Raw genomic sequence first — 12139 nt, forward strand, 5'->3', positions numbered from 1 at the left:
CCACAAAGGTTATTCTTTTAATCAATTAAATTCAGTTTGAATTGTTTCGGCCAATACCTCAGATTATCTTCAGAGAGCGTTTTCAAGATGTTTGTCCACCATACGAGACAGATGGTCCGGTGGTCCGGTGGTCCATTCCCCCTTGTTAATGGTGCTGAGCGTCTTTTATTCTATATTTACACAACTGTTATTGGTGAATTGCAGATTATAATTGGTAAATGTTGAGCTGAATGTTGTGGAAATTCAAGTGCAAAAGGGAGGGGCCTCTACAGCGACTCACTATCGCCCCTCCAGGTACAAGTTCAATTCAATTCAGTTTATTTGTATAGCCCAATTTCACAAATTACAAATTTGTCTCAGAGTGCTTTACAATCTGTACACATAGACATCCCTGCCCCAAAACCTCACATCGGATCAGGAACAACTCCCAAACAACCCTTCAGGGGGAAAAAAAGGGAAGAAACCTGCAGGAGAGAACAGAGGAGGATCCCTCTCCAGGATGGACAGAACAATAGATGTCATGTGACCAGAAGGACAGATTTAGAGTTTAAATTAGGGCTGTCAGCGTTAACAAATTAATCTATGCGATTAACTTGGCCGCGTTAACGCACTAAAATATTTTAACGCAATTAACGCAACTTTGTTTACTTCCGGTGTTCGTTGAAGTTTTTACACTCAAACCGAGTGTCAAACCGCGGCAGTACGGTTTAACACTGTTTCCGTTTTTAAAACAATTATTTCTCCGCGAAAATAAGGATCATAAATGAGTTTAACTCGTGGATGAATCAGTCGGGTTTCCTCCTGCTCCTCCTTCCTCCCGTCTCCCCCTCTGACACACAGAGGAACGGAGGGGCGACGTGTTGGGTGACGCGGCGCGGAAAGAACTCGTCACACGAAACCTTCACCGTGATTGGTCAATCAGTTTGTCAACATTTTGGGGAAAAAACAACCAATGAACACTCAGTAAATCACAAGGACCTCACAGGTGAAACTCATTAGCAGCCTGTCAGTCAGAGAGCAGAGAACACGGCACAAGGACAACTGAGCCTCATATATAGAGCTGAGATTGTTCTGGAATGTTTGCTGTAGAACACGTGGGTATGTGTCACATGCAAACGCCTTTAAAAGGTGAATTTACATGTTTTGTAGAATGGAGAACATGCCCCCAGCCTCCAGAGGGTGAACGTGACATATGTGAATGTCAGTCAGTTCCCAAGGCCACTGGTTCTGCTGTTCATGTTAAAGATGACAGGACCAATGGGGTCTCAATATACTTCTTTTTTTTTACTAATCTGATGTTTCACTGAAGAAACAATTTATCATCCACAATATTAAATACCTCGCTGGCACTTTATAGGTAGGAGCCTCTTTGAAAACACAGCTCTGTGTGAAGTTTAGTCTTTAAAAAGAGGAAAAAAATAACTTTTAATCGCGATTAATGAATTTCAAAATGTGCGATTAATTAGTTAATTTTTTTTAATCGATTGACAGCCCTAGTTTAAATACATTCAATGAATGTGACAGAGTGTATGAATCGTTCATAGTAGGCATATTCCACGATGGAGACCTCCACGATCCATCAGGCAGATGGCGGTGGGGAGGAGGAGTGGGCGGAGTCTCAACAGTGGGCGGAGTCTCAACAGGACAGTGGCGTAGTCAGGAGCAGGAACTCCACGACCCAGACCTCGACGATCCATCAGGCAGATAGGATCTATGCCGTCTCATAGGGTCCGATGACCCCATGAGACGTGAAGTCACAAGGACTCCGGGAGAAAGCAGAGTTAGTAACGTGTGATTGAGATGAAAATTCATCCTCAAGGAGAGAAAAGAGGAGATAGGTACTCAGTGCATCCTAAACGTCCCCGGCAGCTATAAGCCTATAGCAGCATATCAAGGGGCTGGACCAGGTGAACCTGATTCAGCCTAACTATAAACTCTGTCAAAGAGGAAGGTCTTCAGTCGACTCTTAAGCGAGGTGACTGTGTCTGCCTCCGGACTGAAATTGGAAGCTGGTTCCATAAAGAGGAGCTTGATAACCAAAGGCTCTGGCTCCCATTCTACTTTTTAAGACTCTAGGAACTACAAGTAGTCCCGCATTTAGTGAGGCAGCTCTCTAGTGGGGCAATATGGTACGACAAGCTCCTTAAGATATGATGGAGCATCACCAATCAAGGCTTTGTAGGTTAAGAAGAATTTTAAAAGTGATTCTTGATTTTACTGGGAGCCAGTGCAGAGCAGCTAGTGCAGGAGTGATGTGATCTCTTTTCTTAGTTTGAGTGAGAACACGAGCTGCAGCATTCTGGATCAACTGGAGGGACCTAAGAGACTTATTAGAGCAGCCTGATAATAAGGAGTTGACCTAAGAGACTTATTAGAGCAGCCTGATAATAAGGAGTTGACTTAACCCTTGTGTTGCCTTAGGGTCATTTTGACCCGAATCAATATTACACCCTCCCCCTGCTTTAGGATTAAGGGTTAACCCTAACCCTAACCCCTAACCCTAACCCTAACCCAAAGGGTAAAATATGTTAGTAAATATAAAGGTAACAGGAGGGTGAAACATTGATTCGGGTCAAAATGACCCTAAGGCAACACAAGGGTTAAGAGACTTATAGAGCAGCCTGATCATAAGGAGTTGACCTAAGAGACATATAGAGCAGCCTGATAATAAGGAGTTGACCTAAGAGACTTATAGAGCAGTCTGATCATAAGGAGTTGACCTAAGAGACTTATAGAGCAGCCTGATCATAAGGAGTTGACCTAAGAGACTTATAGAGCAGCCTGATCATAAGGAGTTGACTTAAGAGACTTATAGAGCAGCCTGATAATAAGGAGTTGACCTAAGAGACTTATAGAGCAGCCTGATAATAAGGAGTTGACCTAAGAGACTTGTAGAGCAGCCTGATCATAAGGAGTTGACTTAAAAGACTTATAGAGCAGCCTGATCATAAGGAGTTGACTTAAAAGACGTATGGAGCAGCCTGATAATAAGGAGTTGACTTAAGAGACTTATAGAGCAGCCTGATAATAAGGAGTTGACTTAAGAGACTTATAGAGCAGCCTGATAATAAGGAGTTGACTTAAAAGATGTGTAGAGGAGCCTGATAATAAGGAGTTGACTTAAAAGATGTATAGAGCAGCCTGTTCGTAAGGAGTTGACTTAAGAGACTTATAGAGCAGCCTAATAATAAGGAGTTGACTTAAGAGACTTATAGAGCAGCCTGATAATAAGGAGTTGACCTAAGATGTATAGAGCAGCCTGATAATAAGGAGTTGACCTAAGAGACTTATAGAGCAGCCTGATCATAAGGAGTTGACCTAAGAGACTTATAGAGCAGCCTGATCATAAGGAGTTGACCTAAGAGACATAGAGCAGCCTGATAATAAGGAGTTGACCTAAGAGACTTATAGAGCAGCCTGATAATAAGGAGTTGACCTAAGAGACTTATAGAGCAGCCTGATAATAAGGAGTTGACTAAAGAGACTTATAGAGCAGCCTGATAATAAGGAGTTGACTTAAGAGACTTAGAGCAGCCTGATAATAAGGAGTTGACCTAAGAGACTTATAGAGCAGCCTGATAATAAGGAGTTGACCGAAGAGACTTATAGAGCAGCCTGATAATAAGGAGTTGACCTAAGAGACTTATAGAGCAGCCTGATAATAAGGAGTTGACCTAAGAGACTTATAGAGCAGACTGATAATAAGGAGTTGACCTAAGAGACTTATAGAGCAGCCTGATAATAAGGAGTTGACCTAAGAGACTTATAGAGCAGCCTGATAATAAGGAGTTGACCTAAGAGACTTATAGAGCAGCCTGATAATAAGGAGTTGACTTAAGAGACTTATAGAGCAGCCTGATAATAAGGAGTTGACCTAAGAGACTTATAGAGCAGACTGATAATAAGGAGTTGACCTAAGAGACTTATGGAGCAGCCTGATAATAAGGAGTTGACCTAAGAGACTTATGGAGCAGCCTGATAATAAGGAGTTGAAGAGATACTTATAGAGCAGCCTGATAATAAGGAGTTGACCTAAGAGACTTATAGAGCAGCCTGATAAGGAGTTGACTTATAGAGCAGCATTATAATAAGGAGTTGACTTAAGCGACTTATAGAGCAGCCTGATATTAAGGAGTTGACCTTAAGAGACTTAGAGCAGCCTGATAATAAGGAGTTGACCTAAGAGACTTATAGAGCAGCCTGATAATAAGGAGTTGACCTAAGAGACTTATAGAGCAGCCTGATAATAAGGAGTTGACCTAAGAGACTTATAGAGCAGCCTGATAATAAGGAGTTGACCAAAGAGACTTATAGAGCAGCCTGATCATAAGTTGACCTAAGAGACTTATGGAGCAGCCTGATAATAAGGAGTTGACCTAAGAGACTTATAGAGCAGCCTGATAATAAGGAGTTGACCTAAGAGACTTATAGAGCAGACTGATAATAAGGAGTTGACCTAAGAGATTTATAGAGCAGCCTGATAATAAGGGACCTAAGAGACTTATGGAGCAGCCTGATAAGGAGTTGACCTAAGATACTTATAGAGCAGCCTGATAATAAGGAGTTGACCTAAGAGACTTATAGAGCAGCCTGATCATGAGTTGACCTAAGAGACTTATAGAGCAGCCTGATAATAAGGAGTTGACCTAAGAGACTTATAGAGCAGCCTGATCATAAGGAGTTGACTTAAGAGACTTATAGAGCAGCCTGATAATAAGGAGTTGACCTAAGAGACTTATAGAGCAGCCTGATCATAAGTTGACTTAAGAGACTTATAGAGCAGCCTGATAATAAGGAGTTGACCTAAGAGACTTATAGAGCAGCCTGATAATAAGGAGTTGACCTAAGAGACTTATTAGAGCAGCCTGATAATAAGGAGTTGACCTAAGAGACTTATAGAGCAGCCTGATAATAAGGAGTTGACTTAAGAGACCTATAGAGCAGCCTGATAATAAGGAGTTGCAGTAATCCAGTCTCGAATGACGTGAACCAATTGTTCTGCATCTTTTTGAGACAAGATGTGCCTGATTTTTGAAATATTACGTAGATGAAAGAATGCAGTCCTTGAGATGTTCTTCACGTGGAGTTAAAGGACAAGTCCCGATCAAAGATAACGCCAAGAGGTACTGCACGTCAGGACGTTAGGACGCTAATATGAGAACACGGAGAACAGTCACCTCTCCACGTCTTGTGTTCCTTCATGGCAACTTCTCATTGGTCCACAACATTAACTGTTGTGTGTGTGTTAGCCAACAGCTGTGCAGCAGGCGACACGGTGGCAGCCGAGAAGACCTCTGTGGAGAGTGTGGAGCTGGTCCTCCCCACTCACGCTAACCACCAGGTGAACACGTTTGGGGGACAGATCATGGCCTGGATGGTGAACGTAGCTACAATTGCTGCCAGGTACGACCACACACACACACACACACATAGAGACACACAAAGACAGAGACACACACACACAGACAGAGACACACAAAGACAGAGACACATACACACACAGACAGAGACACACACACACACAGACACACACACACACACACAGACAGAAATACACACACACACAGACACACACAGACAGACACACACACACACACACAGACAGACACACACACACACACACACACACACACACACACACACAGACACACACACAGACACACACACACACACACACTGCTCCAGACCCTCCATTGTCCCTCCTTGTCCTCCCCGGTGCAGCCGTCTCTCTCGGGCTCACCCCACCCTGAGGACCATCGACATGTTCACCTTCAGAGGACCTTCTCAGGTGGGAGACCGGCTGCTGCTGAGGGCCATCGTCAACAACGCCTTCAAGAACAGGTACGGTGTGTCCCGAACAGACAGAGGAGCACATACGCCACAGAACAATAGGGAGGCATTGTCTGTGTGCACAGCATGGAGGTGGGGGTGCGAGCAGAAGCCTACCAGGAGGAGGGGCCTAACCGACACATAAACTCCGCCTTCATGACTTTCGAGGTGCTCGACGACCAAGGGAAGCTGTGCACGTTGCCACGGATACGACCCGAACCCTTGGTGAGTCAACAGAATGAGCTGAAGAGATGGTTCAATCTAAGACAATGAAGTAAAGATGGTTCATGTCTGAGACAATGAAGTAAAGATGGTTCATGTCTAAGACAATGAAGTAAAGATGGTTCATGTCAAAGACAATGAAGTAAAGATGGTTCATGTCTAAGACAATGAAGTAAAGATGGTTCATGTCTAAGACAATGAAGTAAAGATGGTTCATGTCTTAGACAATGAAGTAAAGATGGTTCATGTCTGAGACAATGAAGTAAAGATGGTTCATGTCTAAGACAATGAAGTAAAGATGGTTCATGTCAAAGACAATGAAGAAGATGACAATGAGATGGTTCATGTCTTAGAGATGGTTCATGTCTTAGACAATGAAGTAAAGATGGTTCATGTCTAAGACAATGAAGTAAAGATGGTTCATGTCTAAGACAATGAAGTAAAGATGGTTCATGTCTAAGACAATGAAGTAAAGATGGTTCATGTCTAAGACAATGAAGTAAAGATGGTTCAGACAATGAAGTAAAGATGGTTCATGTCTTAGACAATGAAGTAAAGATGGTTCATGTCTAAGACAATGAAGTAAAGATGGTTCATGTCTAAGACAATGAAGTAAAGATGGTTCATGTCTAAGACAATGAAGTAAAGATGGTTCATGTCTAAGACAATGAAGTAAAGATGGTTCATGTCTAAGACAATGAAGTAAAGATGGTTCATGTCTAAGACAATGAAGTAAAGATGGTTCATGTCTTAGACAATGAAGTAAAGATGGTTCATGTCTTAAGACAATGAAGTAAAGATGGTTCATGTCTAAGACAATGAAGTAAAGATGGTTCATGTCTAAGACAATGAAGTAAAGATGGTTCATGTCTAAGACAATGAAGTAAAGATGGTTCATGTCTAAGACAATGAAGTAAAGATGGTTCATGTCAAAGACAATGAAGTAAAGATGGTTCATGTCTAAGACAATGAAGTAAAGATGGTTCATGTTAAAGACAATGAAGTAAAGATGGTTCATGTCTAAGACAATGAAGTAAAGATGGTTCATATCTAAGACAATGAAGTAAAGATGGTTCATGTCTAAGACAATGAAGTAAAGATGTTTCATGTCTAAGACAATGAAGTAAAGATGGTTCATGTCTTGAAAAAGATGTCTATGTCTAGACAATGAAGTAAAGATGGTTCATGTCTAAGACAATGAAGTAAAGATGGTTCATGTCTAAGACAATGAAGTAAAGATGGTTCATGTTCAAGACAATGAAGTAAAGATGGTTCATGTCTGAGACAATGAAGTAAAGATGGTTCATGTCTAAGACAATGAAGTAAAGATGGTTCATGTCTAAGACAATGAAGTAAAGATAGTTCATGTCTAAGACAATGAAGTAAAGATGGTTCATGTCTAAGACAATGAAGTAAAGATGGTTCATGTCTAAGACAATGAAGTAAAGATGGTTCATGTCTAAGACAATGAAGTAAAGATGGTTCATGTCTAAGACAATGAAGTAAAGATGGTTCATGTCTAAGACAATGAAGTAAAGATGGTTCATGTCTAAGACAATGAAGTGAAAAGATGGTTCATGTCTAAGACAATGAAGTAAAGATGGTTCATGTCTTAGACAATGAAGTAAAGATGGTTCATGTCTAAGACAATGAAGTAAAGATGGTTCATGTCAAAGACAATGAAGTAAAGATGGTTCATGTCTTAGACAATGAAGTAAAGATGGTTCATGTCTAAGACAATGAAGTAAAGATGGTTCATGTCTAAGACAATGAAGTAAAGATGGTTCTTAGACAATGAAGTAAAGATGGTTCATGTCTAAGACAATGAAGTAAAGATGGTTCATGTCTAAGACAATGAAGTAAAGATGGTTCATGTCTAAGACAATGAAGTAAAGATGGTTCATGTCTAAGACAATGAAGTAAAGATGGTTCATGTCTTGAACAATGAAGTAAGATGGTTCATGTCTTAGACAATGAAGTAAAGATGGTTCATGTCTAAGACAATGAAGTAAAGATGGTTCATGTCAGACAATGAAGTAAAGATGGTTCATGTCTAAGACAATGAAGTAAAGATGGTTCATGTCTAAGACAATGAAGTAAAGATGGTTCATGTCTTAAGACAATGAAGTAAAGATGGTTCATGTCTAAGACAATGAAGTAAAGATGGTTCAAGACAATGAAGTAAAGATGGTTCATGTCTTAGACAATGAAGTAAAGATGGTTCATGTCTAAGACAATGAAGTAAAGATGGTTCATGTCTTAGACAATGAAGTAAAGATGGTTCATGTCTAAGACAATGAAGTAAAGATGGTTCATGTCTAAGACAATGAAGTAAAGATGGTTCATGTCTAGACAATGAAGTAAAGATGGTTCATGTCTAAGACAATGAAGTAAAGATGGTTCATGTCTAGACAATGAAGTAAAGATGGTTCATGTCTAAGACAATGAAGTAAAGATGGTTCATGTCTAAGACAATGAAGTAAAGATGGTTCATGTCTAAGACAATGAAGTAAAGATGGTTCATGTCTAAGACAATGAAGTAAAGATGGTTCATGTCAAAGACAATGAAGTAAAGATGGTTCATGTCTAAGACAATGAAGTAAAGATGGTTCATGTCTTAGACAATGAAGTAAAGATGGTTCATGTCTAAGACAATGAAGTAAAGATGGTTCATGTCTAAGACAATGAAGTAAAGATGGTTCATGTCTAAGACAATGAAGTAAAGATGGTTCATGTCTAAGACAATGAAGTAAAGATGGTTCATGTCTAAGACAATGAAGTAAAGATAGTTCATGTCTAAGACAATGAAGTAAAGATGGTTCATGTCTAAGACAATGAAGTAAAGATGGTTCATGTCTAAGACAATGAAGTAAAGATGGTTCATGTCTAAGACAATGAAGTAAAGATGGTTCATGTCTAAGACAATGAAGTAAAGATGGTTCATGTCTAAGACAATGAAGTAAAGATGGTTCATGTCTAAGACAATGAAGTAAAGATGGTTCATGTCTAAGACAATGAAGTAAAGATGGTTCATGTCTAAGACAATGAAGTAAAGATGGTTCATGTCTAAGACAATGAAGTAAAGATGGTTCATGTCTAAGACAATGAAGTAAAGATGGTTCATGTCTAAGACAATGAAGTAAAGATGGTTCATGTCTAAGACAATGAAGTAAAGATGGTTCATGTCTAAGACAATGAAGTAAAGATGGTTCATGTCTAAGACAATGAAGTAAAGATGGTTCATGTCAAAGACAATGAAGTAAAGATGGTTCATGTCTAAGACAATGAAGTAAGATGGTTCATGTCTAAGACAATGAAGTAAAGATGGTTCATGTCTAAGACAATGAAGTAAAGATGGTTCATGTCTAAGACAATGGAAAGATACATGTCTAAGACAATGAAGTAAAGATGGTTCATGTCTAAGACAATGAAGTAAAGATGGTTCATGTCTAAGACAATGAAGTAAAGATGGTTCATGTCTAAGACAATGAAGTAAAGATGGTTCATGTCTAAGACAATGAAGTAAAGATGGTTCATGTCTAAGACAATGAAGTAAAGATGGTTCATGTCTAAGACAATGAAGTAAAGATGGTTCATGTCTAAGACAATGAAGTAAAGATGGTTCATGTCTAAGACAATGAAGTAAAGATGGTTCATGTCTAAGACAATGAAGTAAAGATGGTTCATGTCTAAGACAATGAAGTAAAGATGGTTCATGTCTAAGACAATGAAGTAAAGATGGTTCATGTCTAAGACAATGAAGTAAAGATGGTTCATGTCTAAGACAATGAAGTAAAGATGGTTCATGTCTAAGACAATGAAGTAAAGATGGTTCATGTCTAAGACAATGAAGTAAAGATGGTTCATGTCTAAGACAATGAAGTAAAGATGGTTCATGTCTAAGACAATGAAGTAAAGATGGTTCATGTCTAAGACAATGAAGTAAAGATGGTTCATGTCTAAGACAATGAAGTAAAGATGGTTCATGTCTAAGACAATGAAGTAAAGATGGTTCATGTCTAAGACAATGAAGTAAAGATGGTTCATGTCTAAGACAATGAAGTAAAGATGGTTCATGTCTAAGACAATGAAGTAAAGATGGTTCATGTCTAAGACAATGAAGTAAAGATGGTTCATGTCTAAGACAATGAAGTAAAGATGGTTCATGTCTAAGACAATGAAGTAAAGATGGTTCATGTCTAAGACAATGAAGTAAAGATGGTTCATGTCTAAGACAATGAAGTAAAGATGGTTCATGTCTAAGACAATGAAGTAAAGATGGTTCATGTCTAAGACAATGAAGTAAAGATGGTTCATGTCTAAGACAATGAAGTAAAGATGGTTCATGTCTAAGACAATGAAGTAAAGATGGTTCATGTCTAAGACAATGAAGTAAAGATGGTTCATGTCTAAGACAATGAAGTAAAGATGGTTCATGTCTTAGACAATGAAGTAAAGATGGTTCATGTCTAAGACAATGAAGTAAAGATGGTTCATGTCTAAGACAATGAAGTAAAGATGGTTCATGTCTAAGACAATGAAGTAAAGATGGTTCATGTCTAAGACAATGAAGTAAAGATGGTTCATGTCTAAGACAATGAAGTAAAGATGGTTCATGTCTGAGACAATGAAGTAAAGATGGTTCATGTCTAAGACAATGAAGTAAAGATGGTTCATGTCTAAGACAATGAAGTAAAGATGGTTCATGTCTAAGACAATGAAGTAAAGATGGTTCATGTCTAAGACAATGAAGTAAAGATGGTTCATGTCTAAGACAATGAAGTAAAGATGGTTCATGTCTAAGACAATGAAGTAAAGATGGTTCATGTCTAAGACAATGAAGTAAAGATGGTTCATGTCTAAGACAATGAAGTAAAGATGGTTCATGTCTAAGACAATGAAGTAAAGATGGTTCATGTCTAAGACAATGAAGTAAAGATGGTTCATGTCTAAGACAATGAAGTAAAGATGGTTCATGTCTAAGACAATGAAGTAAAGATGGTTCATGTCTAAGACAATGAAGTAAAGATGGTTCATGTTTAAGACAATGAAGTAAAGATGGTTCATGTCTAAGACAATGAAGTAAAGATGGTTCATGTCTAAGACAATGAAGTAAAGATGGTTCATGTCTTAGACAATGAAGTAAAGATGGTTCATGTCTAAGACAATGAAGTAAAGATGGTTCATGTCTAAGACAATGAAGTAAAGATGGTTCATGTCTAAGACAATGAAGTAAAGATGGTTCATGTCTAAGACAATGAAGTAAAGATGGTTCATGTCTAAGACAATGAAGTAAAGATGGTTCATGTCTAAGACAATGAAGTAAAGATGGTTCATGTCTAAGACAATGAAGTAAAGATGGTTCATGTCTAAGACAATGAAGTAAAGATGGTTCATGTCTAAGACAATGAAGTAAAGATGGTTCATGTCTAAGACAATGAAGTAAAGATGGTTCATGTCTAAGACAATGAAGTAAAGATGGTTCATGTCTAAGACAATGAAGTAAAGATGGTTCATGTCTAAGACAATGAAGTAAAGATGGTTCATGTCTAAGACAATGAAGTAAAGATGGTTCATGTCTAAGACAATGAAGTAAAGATGGTTCATGTCTAAGACAATGAAGTAAAGATGGTTCATGTCTAAGACAATGAAGTAAAGATGGTTCATGTCTAAGACAATGAAGTAAAGATGGTTCATGTCTAAGACAATGAAGTAAAGATGGTTCATGTCTAAGACAATGAAGTAAAGATGGTTCATGTCTAAGACAATGAAGTAAAGATGGTTCATGTCTAAGACAATGAAGTAAAGATGGTTCATGTCTAAGACAATGAAGTAAAGATGGTTCATGTCTAAGACAATGAAGTAAAGATGGTTCATGTCTTAGACAATGAAGTAAAGATGGTTCATGTCTAAGACAATGAAGTAAAGATGGTTCATGTCTAAGACAATGAAGTAAAGATGGTTCATGTCTAAGACAATGAAGTAAAGATGGTTCATGTCTTAGACAATGAAGTAAAGATGGTTCATGTCTAAGACAATGAAGTAAAGATGGTTCATGTCTAAGACAATGAAGTAAAGATGGTTCATG

The 12139-nt window shown here is 38.5% G+C and overlaps 1 protein-coding gene across 1 annotated transcript in view; it reads left to right on the forward strand.

The window, feature by feature from the left end:
* The window catches only part of LOC130197877 (acyl-coenzyme A thioesterase 11-like), a 36110-nt gene that overhangs the window by 4623 nt on the left and 19348 nt on the right, over positions 1-12139 (forward strand). The window contains exons 7-9 of the mRNA XM_056420842.1: positions 5250-5403; positions 5722-5841; positions 5916-6054. Coding sequence (XP_056276817.1) covers positions 5250-5403; positions 5722-5841; positions 5916-6054 — 413 coding nt within the window. The remainder of the gene's footprint in view (positions 1-5249; positions 5404-5721; positions 5842-5915; positions 6055-12139) is intronic.

This window comes from Pseudoliparis swirei, chromosome 8 (assembly GCF_029220125.1).
Source record: "Pseudoliparis swirei isolate HS2019 ecotype Mariana Trench chromosome 8, NWPU_hadal_v1, whole genome shotgun sequence".
Taxonomy (NCBI): domain Eukaryota; kingdom Metazoa; phylum Chordata; class Actinopteri; order Perciformes; family Liparidae; genus Pseudoliparis; species Pseudoliparis swirei.